The 26,001-nt window shown below is 37.4% G+C and overlaps 1 protein-coding gene across 1 annotated transcript in view; it reads right to left on the bottom strand.

The window, feature by feature from the left end:
• EFCC1 (EF-hand and coiled-coil domain containing 1) overlaps nt 1-26,001 on the bottom strand; it is a 72,702-nt gene that overhangs the window by 8,344 nt on the left and 38,357 nt on the right. Inside the window, exons 3-7 of the mRNA XM_014074004.2 lie at nt 22,265-22,407; nt 14,164-14,299; nt 13,237-13,402; nt 6,137-6,295; nt 1,057-1,126 (exon numbers count right to left, since the gene is read on the bottom strand). Coding sequence (XP_013929479.2) covers nt 1,057-1,126; nt 6,137-6,295; nt 13,237-13,402; nt 14,164-14,299; nt 22,265-22,407 — 674 coding nt within the window. The remainder of the gene's footprint in view (nt 1-1,056; nt 1,127-6,136; nt 6,296-13,236; nt 13,403-14,163; nt 14,300-22,264; nt 22,408-26,001) is intronic.

The following is a 26,001-nucleotide window of genomic DNA, read 5'->3' as shown; positions in this document are numbered from 1 at the left end:
ACAAAACTATCAAACAACCTTCGGAGCCTGAAAATCTCATAACAATGGGATCTGCACAGTGGACTACTGCCTGGGGAGAAGAGAGAACTCAAGAAATGTGTCTATTGTATAAAGATGAAAGGTTATTATATTGAAGATCTGACCTACTTTCTTTGCTAAAGGACAACACTGTCTTCTGTTTTCTTCGTTCTTTTCACTGAGGCAAAGAAAAAGAGGAAATCTAAGATTGCTGAATAAATATTTGAAAGAAAAACTGGGCCAGAGGGCATACATTCTGCCTTCCTGTAATCCTATACAAAGTTACTGGGGGGAAAAAAAGTTGGGATGAAGAAGCTTATTCTAGCAATGCAAATTGGCAGCATAAGCCTCTGGGCCTGATCATGCTACCAGGACAGTTAGGAATAGATCTATATTACTAATCAGGTACAAATTGGCACTAGATGTCTCTAGTTACATACAGAATGATGTGTCAACCTCCATATATGTTCAGGGAATCCCAAAATTGGAACATTATTTCAAGTTCAAAATAACATTCTTACTTCTTTTTAAAATTAAATTATCTTTCATTTCTCTCTTACCAACTAAATAAATTACAAGATGTCTGTCCATCCCTGAAGGTAGTATTAGATGTTTTCATACACTATCCGCAAACCATCACCATATCACCAGCTATTCATTCCTCTTGTAGAATTGTCTTTTCTCACCCAATTTCTTGCCTCATTAGAAAATTATAATCTGGGTTCAAAAGAGTGAGTACTTTTTGTTTTTTGGTCTGTGCCTGGACTCACTGAAATCCTTTCTTAGCTTAATTGATAGCTACTAGGATGAATTAGACGTCAAGAATCTCTCTTTCCCTCCTTCCCCCCTTCCTCCCTTTCTCTCTTTCGTCTCTAAATTTTTAATATCATTAACTATCTACTATCTAACCATATTGATCAACCATTTCTGAGCATCAAAATATCTAATATTCTCTCATCTGGAGAAGTTTCCTGATAACCATTGGTCTTGCCAGCCAAACTGTGAGGTTCAGTACCAAAAGTTACTGTACTTTCTTACCATGTTGGGAGTCACAGCAGGATTCCAAAGTGTTCAGTAAGATTTTCCCCAAGGTACGCTTAGAAATGTTCTTCAAAACATAAAACAATATTAGGGAGTTTTATCTGCACATGTCAATACTGAAATATATTAACGATTGTCTTCCAAAAACTAAAATTCACCCCCAGTGCATCCATTGGATTTACTTTTGATGTCCTTTATGATCAACAAACAAGTGGGCAATTAAGAGAAATTGTATACATCAACAGTACAAATATATATCAAATCAGATCAGATAAGAGACAAAGAGAATAACAGAATATAAACAGATGATGAATGTGCAAAACATATTCCACAAGATAGCTAGATATTGTCGTAACACAAAATGCTTGTAGCTGCAAAACAAGACAGATAGACATTGTTTACCCAACAGAAGACAGTTTGGATTTTATTTCCATGTCCTCTGTGTATTCCATATTTCCCTTTTTCATGATGGATAGTATTAGTCAGACTATCAACCTGTGTACATGGTCAGCTTTGTAGTTCTACATAGTATCAAAAAGAACGGGTAGGCTCAATACAATGTACAGGTAACAACTTGGTCTTCATTTGCCAGTCATGTGAGCAAAGCATAAAAAATTGGTCATGGAGAGGTGAAAGGAAGAAAGGATGAGATGCAGACACACTGTACTAAATGACAATAAATTATATAGTACATATTTTGGGACCAGAGAGATGTGCATGATACAGAAATCCTTGAAAAATAGTTTTGATTTCTGGGTGTCTGATTTTCTAGCCCTTAGGCATTGGAGTAACTGTATTCATTCATGAAAACTAAATTTATATTTTACTGTTATTTTTAATTACATATATTTAAGTCTCATCTTTCTTCTAATAGTTGGTCACCTTCAAAATTAAGTAAAGGTTTTGTCTCTGTGAGATTAAGCTCAACTCATAGGCTCTATTTCACTCTTCCATGTTTGAAATACTGTATATTGTTATATAGATTCTTAAACTCTGCAGGAGATATTCTTAACATCCAGGACAAGGAGTGGAAGGCATCATATTATTACCACTTAGAGCCATGATGTATGATAATGTACAAGATCAGAGAAATATTTTCACTGTGGTGTTATGTATCGGTTGATGTATTGCTTAAAGAATGGTTTCCAACAAGGTGATGGACAATGAGAATGTAATGATATTTTTTTGCCAATCATAATCACTCATAGCACTTTATTAAGTTATCCATTATTAGATTTTGACTGACTCAAGGAGCAAGCATTGCCACTGGCGAGTTATAGAAGGAAGTTAATGTAATAGGAGAATGCTACTATATATATTCATAAGAGTTATTAACAGAATTGGAGCAGCAAATCAGCCTAATTTTAGCTATCAGATCAGCTCTCATTAGATGTAACTACATTCATAATAAAAAGGGGCCTTAAATGCAATTTAGAAACAAAAGAGAAGAAAAAGATACAGTGCAGGTAAATTTAGTAAACTGTATTTTTTATTATTATGATATCTTGTTTCTAAGACAGATGTTTTCTTTTCTCCACAGCAAACAAGACAAATCCTTTAAATATCAAAGTTATCATATATACATGTATCTATCTATCATGCCATTCCTTTTCAGGGAAAGCAATGTTATGTAGAGTACAGAAAAGTAACAAAAGAGTAAGTCTTTATTAGAGTCACAGGATAAGAAAAAGGAACATTGTTAAAGCTATGTTCCAATATCTCAGAGGCTGTAACAAAGAAGATGGAGCAAAGCTATTCTCCAAAGCACCTGAGGGCAGGACAAGAAGCAATGGGTGGAAACTAATCAAGGAAGAAGCAACTTAGAACTAAGAAGAAATTTCCTGACAGAGCAATTAATCAGTGGAACAACTTGCCATATTTTTCGGAGTATAAGACTCACCAAGGTTTTGATGAGGCAAATTTTTTAAAAAAGTAGGTAGGCAGATAGAGGAATAGAGAGGGAGAGAAAGAGAGAAAAATACAGTAGGTAGGTAGGGCGAAAGACAGAGTAGTTAGATAGGTAGTTGGGTAACTAAAGGGATAGAGAGAGAGAAATAGAGAGAGATAGAGAGATAGAGAAATACAGTAGGTAGATAGATAGGTAGGAAGAGAGAGAGAGTAGGTAGGTTGGTAGATAGAGGGATAGAGAGAGAAATAGAGAGAGAAATACAGTATATAGGTAGGGAGGGAGAGATTGTAGGTAGGTAGGTAGGTAGGTAGGTAAGTAGGTAGATAGAGAAAAATAGAAAGAGATAGAGAGAGAAATATAGTAGATAGGTAGGGAGAGAGAGAGAGTAGGTAGGTAGGTAGATGTTTCCAGGTGTATTTATCCATGTGCTGGAGAAGGAAATCGCTGACAATCTGTAGCACCTAACACTTTGTTTCTGCTGGCACAGCACTTGATCAATGTAATTCTCATCAATCAGTTAAAGAGCTTTCCAAAAGGAAAAAAAAGTTTTTGCACTTTGCAAACTCCCCCAAAATGGCCCGTTTTTAAAAAAAGCATGAATAGCCTTGGGCGGGGGGGGGGGGGCTTGCAGAGTGCTCCTTGGGGGTAGGGGGGCAAAAATGAGCAAAAATAGACCTGTTTTTTGTAAATATATATATCCATTTATATATATATGCATGCATAGCCTTATGGAGGCTTATAGATTGATGCCTGTTTTTCACTCATTTCTACCCTCCCCAGCCCCTAGGAGCTCTCTGAAAGCCTCCATAAGGCTCTGCACGGCCATTTTGCGGAAGGGGTAGGGCTTCAGGCGGCAAAAAATACTGTATTCAATGTATAAGATGCATCCCAGATTTTCAGCCTCTTTTTTAAGGAAAAAAGGTACCTCTTATACTCCGAAAAATATAGTAGTTCCCGAAGTTGTAAATGGTCCAATACTGGAAGTATTTAAGAACAGATTGGACAACTATTTGTCTGAAATGGTATAGGTATGGCGGACCTATGGCACTTGCGCCAGAGGTGGCACAGAGAGCCCTCTATGTGGGCACGCACACCGTCGCTAGCTGCTCTTCTGGTTTTTGGCCAACACATACCAGTTGGTCTTCGTGGGTGCTGGAGCACCGGAAAATGGCAGACTGTTTTTCTGACTGTTTTCAGGATTGTATTCAGGCCCAAAATGGCCGGAAAAACGGCCTGAAAAAAGCACCCCAAATGGCCAAAAGCAGTAAAAAAACAGGCACACACATGTCGGCCAGCTGGCCTTCAGGTTTCCGGAGCTCCGGCACGTGCATGCGCACCGGCCAGCTGGTCTTTGGGTTTCTGGTGCTCCGGCGTGTATGCAGGTGCATTCCAGTTTGGATACTCAGTGCCGAAAAGGTTTGCCATCACTGGTATAGGATTTCCTGCCTGAGCAGGGTTTTGGACGCAAAGACCTTTAAGGCCCCTTCCAACTCTGTTATTCTATTCTATTCTATTCTATTCTACTCTACTCTACTCTATCCCATATTTAAAAGTATTCTGTTTCTTCCTTTTATCTTAACTGTCAATCTATCCATCTCAGCACATTCTAATATTTTTTATTACACTTTCATCTGTCAGGACCTCATCATTTTTCCATTGTTAGCAGTTGGACATATATACCACTTCATAGGGCTTTCAGCCCTCTCTAAGTGGTTTACAGAGTCGGCATATTGCCCCCACAGTCTGGGTCCTCATTTTACCCACCTCGGAAGGATGGAAGGCTGAGTCAACCCTGAGCCAGTGAGATTTGAACCGCCGAGCTGCAGAACTAGCAGTCAGCTGAAGTGGCCGCAGTACTGCACCCTAACCACTGTGCCACCTCAGCTCGTTGTGCAAACACTATTCTTGCTGCCATTACTACATGCAAAATTAAATATGTACTCCCTTTATTATACTGTTCTGGTAGTATCCCCAGTAGAAATATTTCTGGTTTCAAATCTATGCATTGTTTTATCATTTTTTTTCTAACCAAGTATGTATTTTAGTCCAGTATTTTTTTGGTTTTGGGCATGTCCACCACACATGATAATATGAACCTGGTGTCTGATTACATTTCCAACATTCACCTGATGCATTTTCAAACATCTTAGCTAACCTCACTGGTAGTAAATGCCATATATAAAACATTTTATATAGATTTTCCTTATAGGCTGTTGACATTGTTAATTTACAGTTTCTATCCCACAATTTCTGCCATTTGTCTTATTCTATTGAATGACCAAAGTTTTTAGCCCATCTTATCGTTGTTTCTTTCACTTGCTCTTCTTCCATTCTATAAGTAGCTATAAAAAATTTAAATTAATTTTTATCTGTCCCTAGTAATATCTGGTCTAGTGCTGTTGGTTCTTTATAGATGCATTCTTGCATCTTTCTCATATTATTCTTTCTATTACATTTGTGAAGCTGATCAAGCCTATCCCTTAGGAGTGCTAATAGCAAAGTTATTTTTGGTTTTTTTTTAAAAAGCAAAAGGCAAAAATGCTGCATCTCTTACTGCTAATTTTCAAGTCAGGTATGAAATGTGTGTGTTTGTGTGTGTGCATGAAATAATTCTATGACTATTTTTCTTCTGTACTGTTTTAGTTTTGCTCATTTATCTTATTTAACCATAAATGGCATTTTCTTCCCCTATATAATGTAACCGTAGCTGTAAAATAACCCATATTAAAAAGATACCTTTATTGTGTTTCACATTGCAGATCAATATGAGAGAGAATGATTTGCTCAAAGTCACCAAGAGAATTCACGGCAGAAGTAAGATTTGCATCCGAAGCTCAAAGCAGTAATTCTACACAAAGTCAAGGGCTCTCAAAAGGAAAAATATTAACAGCTATCTTAGACAAGTGTAAAGCTCTCCTAGCTGTAAATTGCAGAGAGAGCCTGAATATGTGTAATAGAAAGTTTGTTTACCTGCATGCTCAGGTTTTCCTTTTCTAAGTTACCTACCTACAACTGAGCTTTTTTACATCAGCTCAGTATGAAAAAGTCTGTCTATTGAAGACCATACAGAAAACTACATACATTGTCTACCCATACTGAGTAGTAGCATCTTGTTGTTCCTTCCATTATTTGGGGTTTTGTTTGTTTGTTTTGTTTTTGTTTTCTTACCAGATCCCGGAGTTGCTGAAGCAGCTGTAAAACATCCAAAAGTTTTTCTTCCACCAGTGACAGCCTTACTCTCTCTGTTTCCAACATCTGGAATTCCATCTTCATCAGCTCAGATTCCTCCGCATTCTGGTGTATTTCCCCCAGCAATGGACCTTTTGTCTAGACAACGGATGACATAAAAAGTATTGCCTAACTTCTCTGCCTGAGACTGTGGTAGATGCCTCAGAAGTCGGTCTTTAAATTAATTTTACTAAATGGAATGTGTCAGTGAAAAATACAGTCAGTAGGATGTGTGCACAGATATGTGATTTTTCTATTTTATTGATATCTTGCTGACTCTTTGAGGTAGTTAGGATCAGCTGGGGATTTTAAATGCTGCGATTCCAAATATATTTTCTACATGCACATATAATTTCCAAGGAAAGCAATATACACAAAATTGCCTGCTACCATTAATTCTATTTCACAGCTTCATTGCCCCTATAAATCCAAAGTTCTCATTGAAACCATAATAAAATATTTCTCCTTCAACCATGACTGTTTCAGAATAACCTTATTAAATGCAGACCAAGCTGCACTTCTCTGAAAACCCCTTGATTACTTCAAATGTATCATTTGATGTGTCATAATCCAAGGCCTATTCTCTGCCAGAACAATGTGCAATACCCAGAGTAACAGATGTAGGTTATAGAAAAGAAGATCCCAGCTGTACGTTAGAAAAAAAAATCCTGCCCCTAAGAACAGTTTGAATATAAAACTAATCATTCAGAGAGGAAGTAGACTTTCCTTTCATTTTGACCAAGGTGTGGCTGGCAAGCCATTTGTCAGGGATTCTTTGATTTGGCTCAATCGATATAAATATGGTCCCTTTCAACTCTATTATTTTACTAAGCAGAAGAGGAAATATTTGCTTCAGTTTGTTTTCATGCCCAAGTAATTATAACTGAATGACTGGCTACAAGGTATAGTGCATATGGTTGATGCAAAGTTAACATTAAGCATACAGGCAAATATTTCTTAGTTTGAAAATTCTTACTCAGTGATTCCAATATTTTTTCTTTGTCACCAATGTATAAAATGCATTCAATATTATGGTCTTAAGAGAGATGCAATTCTTAAGTTTCATTTGGCAAAATAATTTATAAATTGGTGGTCTTCTGGATGGAAAGTTGGAACAATTTTGTGTGGTGAAATCACTGACTGAAAAAGAGGGTGCCTCTCTGGGGAGAGTAAAAAGACATTCCAACTTGTAGTTAGTTTGAGGAGAAAACATCTGGAACAAACCCTTAGGTTGTTTCCAAGAAAAGGCAGATCATCTGGCAAGATTCTTGTAACATAGGCAATCAGCAATAAAGTATCTATTTGGACCAATTTAGGGAGTGGTTCTGATTACATGCATCTGACATACTGTCATATTAAACAGGTAAACATTTCAATCAAAGAGAATGCAATGCTTACCGTTCCTTTTCTATTGATTTAGAGAATATCAGAATTGCTACCATATTAGAATACTGAACATAAAAATAAAATTGAGATTCAACTCAATTACCTAATAAATCAATGTGTTATTTTCACTCATATCCCTTCACATAGTTAAAGTCATTCTGGTTATTGTGAAAAACCTCTGACCTTCCAGATATTCAGCTTCATCATCCCAGCCGTCATAAAGGTTTTCGTTGGGTTATAAATGTTTGCTTGTAAATATGCCCCCTTCAGCAAACTTCTCAGAAAATGTTACTGCAAAATTTCCCCTTTTGTGTTCAGTCCATCTTATTGCTTTTTGGTGGTTCTAAAGGAGTGTGTGAGAGGAAGAGTAATGGTGCACTGCCTACTAGCGGCTTCTTAAATAACCGCTTTTAAGAGACCCCATGACAGTTTCTGTCCCTGGGGGAGGAGGGGCCTAAATGCATAGTTTCCTGACATTATTTTATTTTAATTTTTTTAAAATAATGGTGTATGCTACTCTGCTATTTGAAAAAAGAGGAAAAAAATAATTAGAGAAACCCAGTAATTAAAGCCCCAATACCTCCAATTTGGAACACAAAGCATCAAGGCCATTAAGAGATGTTATTTAAGGAACAATAAGGATGTTATTCATGGCTAATCTTCCTTCTGTATGGCAGAAGAGATGCAAAATTTCTAAGCGCTGCACATTGTACAGAATCTAATTATAATCTAATATTGAGCAATTGAGATAACTAATAAATTGACTAAATAATATAACAGATTTTGTCTGAAAATGACTGTGGTCTGAATTATACCTAATGAATTCTGATTACTGTAATATTAAGCAACTTCATTTACTAAGGAGAAATTTTAAACCTGGAAATATCTAAAATGGTGAAGATACTCTCACAAGGCTTGTAGCATATCATGTAAATGTGTCCTACTAAGTTGACAACAACTAACATTTGATTTTATTTATATGAATTTATTTATAAAATTTATATGCCACCCAATCCTGAAGGACTCCGGGCAGCTTACAAAAAAGAGAGAGAGAGAGAAAAAAAAGAAAAAAAATGGTTTAAAATTGCAACACTACATACATTCATTCTAATTGGGGCTGGACCTCAACAGTGAGGTCAACAGCCCCAGGCCTGCCAGAACAGCCAGGTTTTTACAGTGAAATGAACAGTGTTGGGTTGCAAATATTTTTACTACTTGTTTGGGTGTGCTCCCACGTGTGCTTGCACACACAATGCTTCTGTGAATGTGCAGAAGTGTCCGGGCAGGTGGGTCTTCTGCCGCCGCTACTATCAGTTTGGCTGAACCGGGCCGAACTGGGCGCAACCCACCACTGACTATGAAGGCATAATGAATCTACTGTATGCACTTATTGTAGTGCTCATCTGTTGGCATTATACAATTACTGCAACACTTGGGCTATTAGCTAGTTTTGTTCCAAAGCTATCTTTATGAATGACCTAAAAGATGGAATGGAAAACATGCTGGTTAGATTTATAAATGACACCAAGATGGGGATTTGTCCTTCAAGGACAAAATCACAAAATGACTTTGACATTCCTGCACTGGATGGGGTGTTGGATTAGACGACCTATACAAATCCTTTACAATTCATACATGGTATGATTGCATTACTAGGATTAAGAAAGAACATCCTATAGATTAAGATTCTATTGATGCATTGGCCGAAATATTATAGTCTGCCAAGGAGGTAGATTTCGCAGCTTAAATGTTTATTTGCTATCTGACTCCGTGCTTACATTTTAACAATTCAGACTAAGCCTCATTCTGCTTTGCTGTAACAAGCAATAAGAACCTTGCTGCATTCCTTACATATTGTCACTCTCCGCAGTTGCTTGTAGCAAACAGAGGTCTAATCCATTGTCTTTTTTTTTTTACACTGCACTTTAAAACAAAACTTCCTAAGGCATACATTTTACATTTTCCAGTCCTTGTAAATGTTGTACAATTTATTTGTCAAACAAAAATGAGAACAATAATAAGAGAATCAAAATACAATGACAGGGACAATAGGGACATTAGTGCACTTCTGCACACACACCCCTCTATTGACCACTTAAGTATGAAGTAAGGACCACGGAAGTCAATTTGTGACTGAAACTGTGAAAAATTGTAGCTGAGACATTTAAATAAGGTAGGGCATTCCAGACTTGGATAACTCTATTGCAGAAATCATATTTTTTACAGTCAAGTTTAGAACAATTTACATTGAGTTTAAAATGGTTCCTCGCACACGTATTATTGCGATTAAAACAGAAAAAAGTCATTTACAGGTAAAACATTTTTTATTCAATATCTAAGTCTGACCGCAAGCGACTCAGTTCTAAGTTACCCAAATTGAGAATTTCGAGCCTAGTTAACATAAGGAATTATATTGTGTACAGAAGAGTGCAAGACTTTTCTCGTAAAGTATTTTGAACCTGCTCGATTGTACGGATGTCAGCTACCTATAGGTTGGGGATTCCAAACACTCGAACAATACTTTAAGATGGGTCTAGCATAAGCTCTAATTAGCAATACAGTATTTCCAGAAAAAAAGCTTCACAAAATTAAGTTTACAACTCTCAATGCTTTTTTTTTTTAGCAAAGCTGTTACAGTGAGCTACAATATTATTGCAGTTCCAACCATATCTGGAATCCTTTGAGAGAGTGTTATCCGAGTGTGTAATAGTTTAGGATCCATCCAGAATTTCTTTAACATAGCCACTTAATTTTATCCAGAGCTACAGTATAATATATTTGAATTGGCTAAATGGCAGCATCGGCTGCAAGTTAAGATTAAGATTAAGATTTAGTTTATTTGTATGCCGCCCTTCTCTGGGAGGGACTCAGGGCGGCGAACAACTCAAAGGGGGGGAAAAGGGAACATAAAACACAATACACGTGTTTAAAATAAACAAGAATCATACAACCATACAAGTCGAGAGGGGAGGGGAACTCATCAACCCCAGGCCTGCCGGCACAACTCTGATTCTAAAATAAAGTCATCTTCTAACTTCCAGAAAAATCTGCCATATGGTAAGATGACATAGTCTCCCTAAACAATTAAATGTGTTATTTAAATTCCTATATCCATAGTCCTTTTGGTAACAAAAAAAAGCACATAAATAATTGCTTGCTCTTGTCAGTCATAACATTACCACCATCTGATCAGCAGCCTGGTTTAGACATTATTTTTCTTTCCTCAGACAACAATGAACTGGGGTAGATTATTTTCACTACAATTCAACATCTTGTTCCTGTCTTCCCGGCTAACAACATTCTTGTAATCATCAGCATTGGCTTCCTTACAACACACACGCCTGTATCCAAAGTAAGACTGAAATGTGCAATATTATTCCAGAATGTTCTATTTCTTTCTGTCCATTTTTTCTTTGTTAGATAAACAAATGTAACAAGAAGATTTTCAACATGTATCTCATGATTGCAAGCACATTGGGTCTCTGCATTTTGCCCCAATAACAAAACTGCTAAGAAATTCTGCAAAAGATTCCCATGAGCTTATTACATTGGGTTTGAACGCAGCCTCAATTATTTTCTTGATTAACACTATAAATGTGCTGCAATTAATGTATAGGCTGCTATTTTCCAACTTTAAAACTCCTTTGGAATATGCAGTAACACTATAGGGTGGTTTTCAATGTGCTTCATTATCGTTAAGTCTAAACCAATCCCTTGTCTACATTAAGATTATCTAAACCAGGAGTCAGCAAACTGTGGCTCTGGAGCCGCATGTGGCTCTTTCCTCCCTCTGCTGCAGCTCCATTACTGGTCGGTGCCACAATTTTGAGAGGAACTTCCGGTGTGGGGGGGAGAAGCACAGTGCGCCAGGAGAAGACTCTATGGCAAGACTCTAGGGCAAGGGTGTTCCAGTTGTCTCCACAATTGATAGGGCTTTTGGTTATGACAGGTAGAGGAAAAAGTATGCTGCGCTAGGAGGAGACTCTATGGTGAGGGAACTGAACTTCTGGTCAGCTCCAGAATTGAACGGGGGGCTTCCGGTTAGGACCTTTGTGGCTCCCGGTGTTTTCTTTTCTGTGGGAAATGGGTCCAAATGGCTCTTTGAGTGTTTAAGTTTGCCGACCCCTGATCTAAATCCTTGTAAAAGCTGTTCCAATGTTCATGTATTTATACACTAGAAAATGACTGCTTACAGTTAATTCCTTATATAGAGAAGGCACATGACTTTGTCAATGACTAAGTATATTCCAGCAAAAGTCAGATATCTATTCCACAGGCAACATTTTGTAATTCTAGGCTTAGAGTTTACTAATGATTACTTCAATATATCATCTGTTATCTGACACCTTCATTAAAATTTCTTTCCAAAATAGTTCTCTAACTGCAGCTCTTTATTGAAATACACTTAAAAAGGAAACAAAGCAAATGGCTCTTTTCATCTTCTGGCTTTTGTAAAAACATAGGAGATGAAAAAGATTGGATCAATTATTGATTCTTTCAGGTGTCCATTATTCTTGATGCCTGGAGTTTAAATGACTTCTAGTTTGCTTCTTTTTATATACTTCTTTCTAAGACTTGGGGTTTTATGTACAACTAAACCTGCTATGCCACTTAGATGCACAATTAACTTGAAATATTCGTGTTAGTGTATCTATTCAGATCTCAGATGTTCAGAGATCTAGAGATGTTTAGAAGATAGTTCTAGAAATGTAAAAAGGTCTACCACTTGGCAAATCAAATAATTATTTCAATTTCCTCAGGATATGAACTATGCCTCATAATAGCACAGAATAGATAAAATACTAAAGAAAGGAAGGGAAGGTCTAAAGTAGCAATTGGGAAGTTGCTAATTCCACTCATAAACGGGTTTTCCATTTTTAGAAATATTAACAGCATAAAATTGGAGGAGGTGGAATTTGTAATGGAAGAAAGGAACGTAGTTGCTCTTACAATGAAATATATACTTTTCATTTATGTACAAATGTACATTTGCAATAAACATGCAGTATGAACCACAATGCTAGTATGGTATACGACCAAGCTAGGTAACTATGCCCATCAGTGGTGGGTTTCAATTTATTTTACAACCGGTTTGCTCATGTGTGTGCATGCACGAGCGATGCTACTGCGCATGTGCAGAAGCATCTGGGCAGGTGGGCGGAGCCTCCCACCGGCCCCCCTACAGGTTCGCCCGATCTGGGGCGAACCGGCAGAAACCCACCTCTGATGCCCATCTAGATGCTGTCAGATAGAAAATCATGCTATCCCTCACTATATCAACTGGAGATGATTAGTTGTGTTCTGATGACATATAGATGTACCCTGCTCCCCATACTTTAACAGAACACAATTTTTAAAGGCTTGTTCACCAAGAAATAGTAAATAGATGAACTGTATAAGAGTCCATGGAATTATGCACTGCAATTAAAGAATTGCATAAGAACTGAGCTTTCAGGGGATGAAAGCTGAACTCTATCACAGCTAAGTCTTCTTGTTCTGAAATGTGCAGGTAATATCAGTGAAAGTGTCTTTTGATCAAATTTAAGCAGGTCTGATAAGAAAAAGAAATTCTGAAATATGCAGCCCTTGTAATAAGTAGCCCACAAATTGGAAATAATTTCCTCCTGAAAAGACAGAATATGAAATGAATTTACCTCTTCCTTATTTGTTTCCAGAGCTTTTTCTTCATGCCCTTTCATTTGAAAGTCATCTTTTAATTTTGAGAGTTGTTGGACTAATTCCACAACGGAGTTTTCATGGCCACAGCTACTGGGGTTTCCAAAGGATGACCGCAGATGCTTCAGCATTGTGTCATCACACCTAGAAAGAGAAACATTCTGGTCACTTCTTTTCTCCATCCAGTCTAATTATATGCAATATTAAGATATTTGGAGGTAAAAGCTCCTAATATGGGCAGCTATATAAATTGGTTTAATAAACAAATTGCAAATTTTGCCAAGGAAATTGCCTGCAGTCAACAATGATTTGAAGGCACAAACATAAAAAGGGACAATTACTAATAAATCCTACATATGCCTGCTCCAGACAGGTAAGTTTTCTCCTAACAACAGTAATTGGGACCAGAAAGTCTACTGCTAAGTGGCCGAGTTGTAAAGTGTGATGTCATGTTGACTTACAACAGCAATTACTGTTGTTAGGTATATCCTATGCATTTGCAGCATCTTGTGGTCATTTGATTGTCATGTGTGACCTCCAGCCAGCTTCCCCATTTCTGAAGACGGCACTGAAGATCACAAATGGTGATCACATGACTACAGGATGCTGCAACTGTTGTGATTGCAAGCTGGTTGCCAAGCACCCAAATCACAATTATGTGACCATAGGTGTTCTGTGATGGCCACTAGAAGGAATGGCAGTAGCTCTCCCATTCATCACTGTTGTAATTTTCAGCAGTTGCTGAACAAGTGGTGGCTGAGCGAGGACTATCTGCATAACCATACCACATATTTCAAAGCAAGTCTACCTGTAATATTTTTGCTATGCCACACAACAGCATTTTCAGAAAAAAATAGCAAGGACAAAAGTTGCAACTATGACTTCACATAGACACTGAGACGTACCCGCTATTGCAACAAGGAAATCTAGCTAAGAGCTTCTTTACTTCAGCCATTTGGGTTTGCTGGTCGCCTATCCATTTCTCTTCCTCTTCATCAGATGCAGCCTGGCCTTCCACAGAACGAAACATCTGATCTTCCACTGGAAAGAAAGAACGACAACCCTCCAAATAAGCCAATCACTATTACCATCATATTCAAGTAGCATTTTTTAAATCCAGTTTAAGAAAAAAAAAATTGGGAATAATTAGTTCAAATACTACAGTAATTCATTGCCAAACAAAAAGGACCTCTTTCTTTATCACCTGCTACCTTAAATAGACATCTGCTACCTTATATACCTTATATCAAGGGTCCCCAAACCCCTGGAATGTGACCCAGTGCTGGGCCGTGGAAACAATAGGAGAGTGCACATAAAGCTTTATTTATAAAACATGTGAGTCTCACTCGCCATCTTCAGGCTGGATTTTGGGCTTAAAGTGTGACCGGAGCTGCCGTCTTTCTATAAATCTTAGTGTGTGTGTGTGGAGTGCTGGCTTTGTTTCAGTAAGTGGAATAATTGGTTGTGTGGTTATATCTTAATTGGTAGATTGGTGCTGATTGGTGCTGGCTATGTGTCTATTATTGTTTCGTGTTGTAACGGCCTGGGTGGTGGGTGGGTCTCATTTGTTGACTAGGGCTGATTTCCATATGTCTGGTAGGCGGGAGGTATCATAACGTTTATTCATGTTGTTGGGGTGTTTCTCTATTTCGATAGCTTCCATAATTATTCTCTTGTTGAAGTGTTCAGTTTTGGAGATTAACCTGGTTCCTTCAAAATTAAGTTCATGTCCTGTAGCTTTAAGGTGCTGGAAAAGGGAGGAAGTTTTTTCTTTTTTTCTAACTGCGTTCTTGTGTTCTGCGATGCGAACATTTATTCTCCTATTAGTTTGTCCAATGTATGTGGCAGGGCAGATTTTGCATGGTGTTTTGTAGACTCTTTGGTTTTCTAGCTGGATCTTGTCTTTGGGGTTTCTTAAGATGTTGTCTATTTTTTGGTCAGTGCTGAAGGCTGTCTTGATATTGTCCTTGTGGAGAATTTTGCTGATTTTATCTGTGGTGCCTTTGATGTAAGGGAGGAGGGCGATGCCGTTGTCCTGTTCTGTGTCTCGGTTCTTGGGGGGGGGAAGTCTCCCTTTTGATTAGGTTGGTAATTGTTTTTCTTTGGAATCTGTTGGAGATTAATACGTTTGTGAGAGTGTGTAATTCAGTTTTCAAGTGGTCTTTGACTGAGAACTCTAAGTGCTACAACAGACACTCTTCCCCCTCAAATTAGGTTCATCTTATTTGTGGATAGTGTTATCTTTGAGCATATATAGTAATACCTTTTTTTAAAAAAGAACTCATATATCCTGTATATACAGTCATATAGGTTGAACTGTGGATAAGCTGACTCTTGAATTTGAACCAAAATATGATGAAAATGTGGATCAGCAACTGGTAGCATGCTTTGCATGGTATTTGAACATATAGGAGATGTATGGCATATGTCATTTTCTACCACAAATTGAAATAAAGAATAGTTCCAAGAACATGTTAATTAGTTGTTAATGTAATTTTTTTTCAGTAGGCACATTTCCATATGATAAACTTCAGCCTTACTTACTGAAGATCCTATCAAATGCCCTGCACCATTCCTCTCCTTCTTTTGGAAATATATTTGCCTCACTTTTTCTTTGATCATTAGTAACTCAACCTTTGAGCTAATCCTCCTCATAATCAAACAAATTAGGAATATATCACTCTATGTCTAATTATGTAATTTATAATCTACATTTCTGCTTGTTTTCTATGGTTGTAGAATTTAGACTTGGGTACTATGACCCCTAAATAAAAAGTGAGTTATCTTTGAAGACACGCTTTGCAGAATATCTATGTTTGGTCCTCTATAAAGAGTCAAGTTTCCTTTCTTAAGGAGCATAACCTTTATCAATAAAAGGAAAACAACTGTTAGGGTTATATATAGTATCTTTCTTTATTAAACCTTGTTAATCCCCAACAGTGTAACCACAAGAAGGGTTGTCTTGTGCTTTCCTCTTAAGCAAATTTGTGTGTACACCTATGTAAAAAGAAAAAAGGGAGGAAAGTAGTATATTAAAGTGAAAATCAATTGTACCTGGAACTTTTGTTAAAGTGTGTTTCTGAACTTGCACAGTTGCATGAGCAACATCTTGACCAGAAATAATCCTATAGTTACAGGAAAGCCTGGGGATTAGCAAAGGCTAAATGGAAAAAGTGGGCTGGAGGAAGGAATGAAGAGAGCCTTTAAGAGTATCAACATAAGGTGGAGCAAAGGAGAGAAGTGAGAGACAGTTTGTATAGTGGTTAAGGTATCAGGTTAGACTAGGAGTTCCCAATCTTGCTAACTTTAAGAAATGTGAACTTCTAGAAATTTTGGGAGTTGAAGTCCATGTGTCTTAAAGTTGCCAAGATTGGGAATCTCTGGCCTACAATATAAACCAGGAGACTGAGTTCTAGTTCTGCCTTAGGCACAAAGCCAGCTCAATGACTTTAGGCCAGTCATTTTCTCTCAGCCCTAGGAAGAAACCAATCACTTATGAAATATTGCCAAAGAAAAGTGCGGAGACTCACTCCCCTTACACTTACACACACACACACACACACACACACACACACACACACACACACACAGACGAAAAGGTTGATCTAGTTCAACCTTTTTGTTGTGGAGGTGGTGAACCAAAGGCAAAGATAGGAAAGGAACTGATATAAGATACAAGAAGATGGGGGCAAAATCTTGGAGGAAGGGTGTCTCATGTTCAGAGGGCAAAGTTGATTTTCTACCAGCTGTTTATGGCATGTAGGCAGACAAAGAGGATTTATTTTGGCACTAATATCATGTACTTGAAACACTCAGCCAGAGAAAATGAAGTGCTTTAGGCTACGGCAGTCTTTTAAATCAGATTTCCAGAGTACATTTGCAAGGGAGAGGAATATTGGTTGAATAATTTAAACAATTGTCTGTTTTATTGACACAAATTTCTTCACAAACTTCATTTGTAAAGACTGCTGCTAGCTATTATTCACACATTTGTTGCAGGCAGCTATTTTGCAAGCGGAGGTGTCAGTTTTTCCTGTTAATCACTGTTATGTGGTACTAGGAGTATAAAACACAGCCTTTTTAAAAGACTTCTGCTCAAGCTGGTTGATTATTTTCTTCTAATGTCTTTGTAAAATCAAGTATCTCTTTAACTGGAAGATTGTATTTTTTTTTAAGTTGGGTTTTCCTTCTGAGGCAACAGATAAGGCATTGTATTGTCTCCCTTTTTGGTATTTGAGAAAAGAGGTTAGCAAAAAATACAATTTCCCAATGGGACTTTTCATATTGCTCTACAAATATTGCTGCTTTTAATGCTGTGACAATGGCTGAATGCTTTCCATTTGGTCCAGCAGAGGGCACTGTGGTAAAACCCAAAATAAAGAAAATGCCCATCAGATGACAAGCTTAGCAAAGAATGTCTTGGGAACAAAGTTGTCCTTCTCTTATACAATAACAAAACTGGTGTGTGTGTGTGTGTGTGTGTGTGTGTGTGTGTGTGTGTGTAATGTGAGCTCTAATTAAGTGAAGAAGACAATCCACTGTTAGTAAAATGCTTATTTCCCAACATTAGTTCAAACGCACAGTTGCCTCATATATCCATGTTCTTTGTATAAGCTTTCAGCTTCAAGGCTTCCCTTTGAACATAATCATTTGTCCCAAATGATTAATTAATAAGCAGATGCAGTATCTATCCAGCTGTAAGAATCAGAGTCACTGTGGGATTTGTGCAATATATTAAGAAGCAAACAATAGGGGATGGAGGAGGGGGGGGTTTAGCATTGTCTCTTTTAAATATTGCTTTTGTACAAGCTTTGGACCTAGTTTAAACCACATCAAACCTTAAGCTTAAATTTGGTGGTTATTTGATGCAACAGCAGAGATAGTGCTTCTGGCTTCTTTCAGTTACGCTGCTGGTGCTGGGGTACACAGATGCACTCATGTCTGAAACCAAAGACAAGCCTTTAAAGAAGAAAATGATCTAAGATCAAAGCTCCTTGTGAAGTTATACGGAGTGCACACAGGTAGGCATAAGGAAGTAAAGGTATTTACCCTGTTTTTTTTTCCATCTTTGCTCATGATCTTATAAAGGAAACTTCTGTCCTAAATTCGTCTTGGATGTTTGTTAGAAGCATGTATTCTTAAACCTTTAATATTTTAATCTCTATCATCTAAAACTAAAATTCGGTCTTTTGCAATTCTTGCAACACACACACACACACACGCACGCACACACACCCACATACACACACAGAAAGAGAGAGAGAGAGCGCCCATGGGGAGAACATGTGTGTCTTTCACACTAAATGAAAGCTGGTTCTAAATAGATTCATGCACTTAGTCATTACTCTACTGTTTTGCAATTAAATTAATAATTAGATCAGTTCATTTAAGCAATACGTCTGCAAGGAAAAACAAAGTCCACTTGCCTTTTGAAAAAGCATCTTTGGGACAACCATGATATGGATGACTGAGAATCTCCATAGACAGTAGGATACAAAATTACCTGGTGGTTCCATGCCCAGGGGAAGGATAAGGAGTGGTTCAGGATCTCATGGCCATGGTAGCAGTCATGCTTATTCCAGGTCATACTTGGTCCAACTCAGAGAAGTGGGTTTGTGATCTGAAGGTGGAAGTCATTTCCATCCATAATTTGCCATTGTGAAATTATTTTCTGTCTCACTTCTGCAGGGCAATAGGAGCAGTTAAGGTGGTCTGTCCCAGATGGGTGAATTTGCATTTAGTCCAGCAGTGCTGGATAATTTTTGCTCCATTCTCTTTTAGGAGGAGTAGATAACTGGGACTCAGAAAGTCTAGAAAGAAACTGGTCATCTTGATCTCTGCCAGTCATATTTCAGGCCAAGCATAAGACAGAAGTTGCGCTGATCATTCATCTACATGATCTATACCTAGACCTTGACTAAGGCAGTACATCTCTTCTGGTTCAGGTAGATTTATCAGTAATATTTGATAACATTGTAAGGACTGGATGCTGAAGACACTATTTTTCAGTGGTTCCAAGTCTTCCCAAGTAGATGTTACACGGTACGATAATTGGGGAAGAGGGCTTGACTGTTTTGCCACAATCTTCTGAACAGTTGTCCCAGTTATTATGGGGATCATTTTCTTCTTGCTGAATCATTCTGCATTATGCATTTGAGCTAGGAAGCATGCTGCAGGATTCCCATCCATGTGAAACTCAGTGGAAAGAGAACCAAGTGGCTAGACAATTATAGATTGCCCTTCAATGTAAGGAAACTCCCTGTCCCTGAGCTGAGGTGGCGCAGTGGTTAAATTCAGCACTGCAGGCTACTTCACCTGACTGCAGTTCTGCAGTTCGGCTGTTCAAATCTCACCGGCTCAGGGTTGACTCAGCCTTCCATCCTTCCGAGTTGGGTAAAATGAGGACCCGGATTGTTGTTGGGGACAATATGCTGACTCTGTAAACCGCTTAGAGAGGGCTGAAAGCCCTATGAAGCGGTATATAAGTCTAACTGCTATTGCTATTGCTTCTGAAAAGAAATTATGTTCTTTCATCAGGCTTTAGGCCATAATGTACAATGGGGACTGCTATCATTATATGTTTTTATTGGTTATATTTATTACATTTTCAAAGTCTTTATGACTAGGTGGCGCAGTGGTTAGAGTGCAGTACTGCAGGCCACTTCAGCTGACTGCTATCTGCAGTTCGGCGGCTCAAATCTCACCGGCTCAAAATTGACTCAGCCTTCCATCCTTCTGAGGTGGGTGAAATGAGGACCCAGACTGAGGGGGCGATATGCTGACTCTGTAAACTGCTTAGAGAGGGCTGAAAGCTGCTATTGCTATTGCTATGTTGCTTATCATTTTTTCATTTTACTTTACTTTTTTAACCTGCCCAAAGTCTTATGATGAAGCACCATAGAAATTATGTAAAATAAAATATAAATAAATAATCGATGAAGTACAAATTTAAATCAATTAGAAAAAGTTTTTTAAAATTAAATTATCATATTTTTCAGAGTATAAGATGAACCTTTTCCCCTCAAAAAAGAGATGAAAATCTGGGTGCGTCTTATACACTGAATGCAGCATTTTTGGCCTCCTGAAACCCTGCCCCCTTTGCAAAAATGCCCATGCATAGCCTTTAGGACGCTTCCATGGTGCTCCTGCAGGATGGGGAGGGCAAAAATGAGCAAAAAACAGGCTATTTTTTGCTCATTTTTGCCTCTCCCCAGTCCCCAGGAGCACTCTACAAGCTTCTTAAAGGCTACGCACACCTTTGTTTTTTACAAAATTGAGCCCTTTTTTTGCAAAAAAAAAAAAGGGCTGTTTTTTGGGAGGTCTGCAGAGTGCAAAAACTTTTTTTCTTCAAAATCTTGGTGTGCCTTATACTCTCTGTGCGTCTTATACTCCGAAAAATCCAGTAAAATAAGTTTTAAAAACTTCAGCTTCATGACTACATATCTGAGTACATTTTTCATAATCTTGGAGGATAAACTGGAATTCTTTCTAACAAACATTCCAAACATTTCTATGCAGGAGACTTCAATAACAGCTAATTGTGTGAAAAATATCCTGTTCTGGGTATGGAACATTTGTTCCATTTTTCTTCCAGAATGTGCTAGTTCAGCCATTCCAGGGGATGAACTAGTAGTTTTCCAGAAGTAAACCTTCTGGAATAGGAAACGCTCTACAGTGTTTACTGTAAGATCAAATGTACAGAAATGATTAACCAATTATCCTTAAATCTGACCATTTTTAAAGCAGGAACAAACAGGAACACAATGGAAAACACTCTGGCCCCTTTAAGAGACTCAGGTAAAACTTTTCCATTTAAATTCAATTGATGGCTTCTGCTTTTTTTTTTTTTTTGTTATCCTGCAATGGCTGATTTACCTTTACGGAAGATTTTATAAAGATAAAAGAAAGCAAAACTGCTATGCCTTTTTGATTTGTGATTTAAAATGAAAAGAATTAATCCAAATGCTATTTTTATATCTTTCTAGTTCTGCTAAAAAGGGAAGATTAAATGAATCTGAATATATGAATTAAAATTAGCCCTGCAGTGCATGCCATCCTATTAGAAAGTCTTACCACATTGTTGTGTTTATAGTATTGGCTGAGGCACCATATGTTCACTGCTATAAAATCATTTCAAAGAAAAAAAAAGTCACAGTTTCCATAATAAAGTTTTCCATAATAGCATGAGACCATTAAAAACATAGCCAACATATTCTGAGGAGACTCTTGAGGGTGGACCATTTATTTGTACCCCCAATTATCCTCCTGAGGTTTTCTTTGAATCCTCTATTCTGACCTAGGCTTCCTGAGACAGCATAAATCACACTCTTAGTCCCAAAAACCCTCTTTTTATTTAAACGGCTGTGAATTATATTCATTCTCAGACCATAATGAGCCACAGTCTGTAAAGAGTCCGACAGATACCTGCCACAGTCTTTCATGGTAATGCTGATAAGCACCCACCTTTATCTCCCTTGAAATGCTGCCAGAGACCTAATTGCCAATTAGTTTTGCAAGACCAAACGGAGCACAGAGTCACACAGAGCTTCTCAGAGTTTGAAACAACCAGAATGAACAAAATTGCTTCCTGCAAAGGCTCACATTGGTTTGCTCCTCTTTTAGGTCTTATGGGAGGGGCCAATCATCTCCAAGCCTTATTCCCGAGTTGCTCTTTTTGTCTGAATTGTTCTTGCCTTCTGGAAGCTCTGCGCATGCACACAGTAAGAACAGGCTCACACTGTTCTTCTGCCTCACTGATGTCAGATTCCGGAGACTCCAGAGGCAGCACATAACTACCAGATGGCCCTGGCCCCCTCTCTGCCTCCGATGCAGAGCCCTCATCCGAGCCTTCCTCAGACTCCACGACTGGCCCATGTTCCTCCCCAACCTCCTCACTGTCTGACTCTGCTGCCAGCTTCGTAGGCCACCAGCGGACCACAACATCCTCACCCTTGAGGTTCTTTTCCACTAAAGTTCTCTGTAATAAGATTTTTATCCCCTTCCTACCATTTTCCAATACTCCTGCACCACCAGTTGGTGAACGTCTATCTTGCTGGGCAAGTGATAAGCTATCTTGTCCTTCCAGAGGTACATTTGTCTTCTGTTCTGAGTTGCTTTGTGAAGGAACTGGGCACTTTAAGACCTCTGATCTGGAAAAAAAAAAGACAAACCGACAAAATAAACCAACTAGCAAGAAATTCAAATCAAGAATAAAAATTTAAGTATGGCCTATTTTTTTTCTTACATCAAAGGACTTCACTTTCATTAGTAATGTTATTTAAAGTCTTGGACTAGAAGTCTCTTCCGACCCTAGGATTTGATAGCTTGCATACATCTTTTAAAAAAACCTATTTCTGTCCTCCTTAAATGCCCTATCAAATAAGTTTGCTGGTGTCTATTCAATAGATAGGCATGCTTGCTGCCAAGTTATGAATATATCCCCTTCGGCCAGATATATAAGATTCTTCCCTTACCTTTAAATGACTTACTTATCTACTTAAAATGAAAGTGAGCCAATTGACAGTTTAGAAATGTAGTTTAATATATTAATTCAGAACATGGTTGTCTGAAAGTTGTCTGGCCACTCATGCTGGCTAGACAAATACTATTGCAACACAATCCCAGTTATTCTAGAGCATCTTATGAATTGTTTAAGCAGAAAATTTACATGTATGTGATCTGTGATTACAATTCAAAAACCTGAAATTTAGTTCTATGAACATTTCCTTCATTTTTTCTTAATGAAGTTGATGTTTAATAAATAAGTAAAAATATACAGATGTTCTAACTCAAGTAAAATATTAATTACTGGTATTCACGATTAATGATAACTAGCTCAGACTGGATCCATCCTTTACTAGTATTTCAAATTTCAAAGACAGCTGTTTACTAGGTATCTCAAATTATATCCTGAGGTAAGAAATCCACATTTTTAAACCAATGTGGATAAATCTCTTTCTACAAGATTTATTCAACATAGATAAGAGAAGCAAAATGTTGATTCTAAAAGAAATATATTTAAAATGGGGGGGGGGGGAAGCATTCCAAGAAAAAAACTAGAATATGCTCAAAGGAAACTGATCCTATGGAGACATAGAGGATAACAACATTTTCAATTATTTACATTTAAATAATTTGTAAAACATAATAGGCCCTTTTTCGGTCCTAATAAAGATGTAAATTATTTACACATAGATAAATAAAAACAAATGTACAGTACATAGTTTTCTATAAACTGTATATGATCTTTTAATGTCTAATTCAGGCTCTCACAACAGTCATTAACCCTGTCCATGCACTCAAACCAGCCAATGTAAATCATAGAACTCTGGATTGCCCCCAAATAAGAAGGTGTCTTCTGGGCAACATATTTCAGAGGGAGGGGATGCTTTCCTGTCTTGAAACTCTCCTTGTAAAGGAAGGAGAGTGGTTTTGTTTTAATAAAGTGTTTTAACTTTTTACTTCAAATGTAAAAACAAACGCTGCCATTCTCACAGAAGCCTCTACTTTTGGCCCTTTTTCATTAGCATTCAGAGAACCTATGATAAACAGTGAAGAAGACTGGACAAGCACCATGTCTGTGTATAGCAAAGACAAGGACAGCAAAGGAAGGAAGGGTCACTCCCAGGAGCCTGGGAAGGGCATATGTCTTGCAATGCTTTGTAACAAGGTTTCCATGGAGAAATTATTTATTTATTTATCAATTTTCTTGAAACCCCCTTCTCCCTTACAGAGGGGCTCTATGAGAATGTTGAACAACAGACTTTATTCATTTCAAAGCTTTTCCCAGGAAGATAATAGGAAGCCTGAGAAAAAATCTATAAGCAGAGGTGACCCGGTAGATTGGGACCACAATATAATGTCTGTGACTAATTGCTTTTTAATTAAGGCTCTTTTAAATGGCACCAAAACATTTTAACTACAATTAATTTGAAGCAACAGCTTCTATCACTTAAAATTAAAGGAGTTAGCAGAGTTAGCAGAACTGGATAAAAAACTGTATTTACACATAAGTGCATGTGTTTACAAGGTCTCAGACTATGGGGTGATTAGCAAAGATATCTGCCAAGGGATGCCTACTTCAAACATCTGCATCATGTGTTGTTTGTAGTCCTTCCAATATCTCCAAGTGGAGAAAGCATGGAGAAGAAAGAACAAAGAGAGGGATCAACCTGTTTTCTAAAGCACCTGAAGACAGGACTAGAAGCAATGGATGAACTAATCAAGGAGAGATCCAAGCCAGAACTAAGAGAAGTTTGCTGACAGGGAGAACAATTGATCAGTGGGACGGGTTGCCTTCAGAGGTTGTGGATACTCCATCACTGGAAGTTTTAAAGAAGAGATTGGACAGCCATTTGTCCAGAATGGTACAGGGTCTCCTGCTTGTGCAGGATGGATTAGAAGACCTCCAAAGGTCCCTTCCAACTCTGGACTCTCTGGTTTAATTCTCCAAAGAACAAATAGACCATATATTGAATTTAAATAATACCACAGCAAGGATGGCAGCTTCTCCTAATCACCAAACCTGAACAGATCTGTCACTCTCCTTTTTAATGCAAGGCTTCTTTAGTAGAAGTTTATCCACTCTTTCATCTCTGCTTATTCTAGCCACTTTCAAAATGCTAATACTTTGCTCTTGTAATAAAACTGGGGTGGCTTCTGTGTGTGGCCTATTAAGTCCCCTTCCCCATATCTTCCTTTTAATTGGAAATAATAAACACTAGTATAAATATTGCTCAAACAGTGAGTGATTTCATCCCCTACACAGTATATGGTTGCATTTTAGTTATTCTTTATGTCCTTTCTCCTTTCTGACTCTAGAAACACACACAGATAGAGAACATATGTATGTGCTCAACGTTTCAGTTTTTTACACAGTAATGAATAATATCCTAAACTTTCAACCTGTCTTTTTGATCTGCACAGTATCTGAAATAGACAAATTAGGCAGTTGCACCAAGAAATTAAATGCAGCTTGCTGAACTTAGTGAGTATATTTAAATTGACTAGACCAACAGGATATATATATATATATATATATATATATATATATATATGTGTGTGTGTGTGTGTGTGTGTGTGTGTGTGTGTGTGTGTGTGTGTGTGTGTGTATATGTATATGTATGTGTGTGTGTGTGTGTATATATATATATATCATTCTATTATCAAGGAAAACTGAAATCAGGGGTGTTATTTTTGTAGGAAAATAATTGTTCTAAAAAGCAGGAAAAATGCCTGGAGTATTGTGGCTATATATATATATATATATATATATATATATATATATATATATATATATATATATATATATATATATATATATATATATATATATATATATACTTAAAGTCACAACCCCTGGTATGCCCAAGTGTGGGAGGAAGGTCACACTTCCACTCTCTGTCATTAGGCTCGTCACAAGAGTCCATCCAGACAGAAACCCAATATTTTTACTGTTGCCTTTGTTATATTTGTGTTTTTATTTGTGCTGATAAAGTCTTCCTTTATTTATTTATCAGCACAAATAAAAACACAAATATATATATATATATATATATATATATATATATATATATATATATATATATATATATATATATATATATATATATATATATATATATATATATATATATATATATATATATATATATATATATAGCCACAATACTCCAGGCATTTTTCCTGCTTTTTAGAACAATTATTTTCCTACAAAAATAACACCCCTGATTTCAGTTTTCCTT

The sequence above is a fragment of the Thamnophis sirtalis genome, unplaced genomic scaffold, assembly GCF_051295495.1.
Source record: "Thamnophis sirtalis isolate CommonGarterSnake01/CBP01778 unplaced genomic scaffold, rThaSir2_p1.2 scaffold_3, whole genome shotgun sequence".
Classification (NCBI taxonomy): Eukaryota; Metazoa; Chordata; class Lepidosauria; order Squamata; family Natricidae; genus Thamnophis; species Thamnophis sirtalis.
Note: the sequence above shows the minus strand (reverse complement) of the source record. Positions and strands in the feature narration are given on the sequence as shown.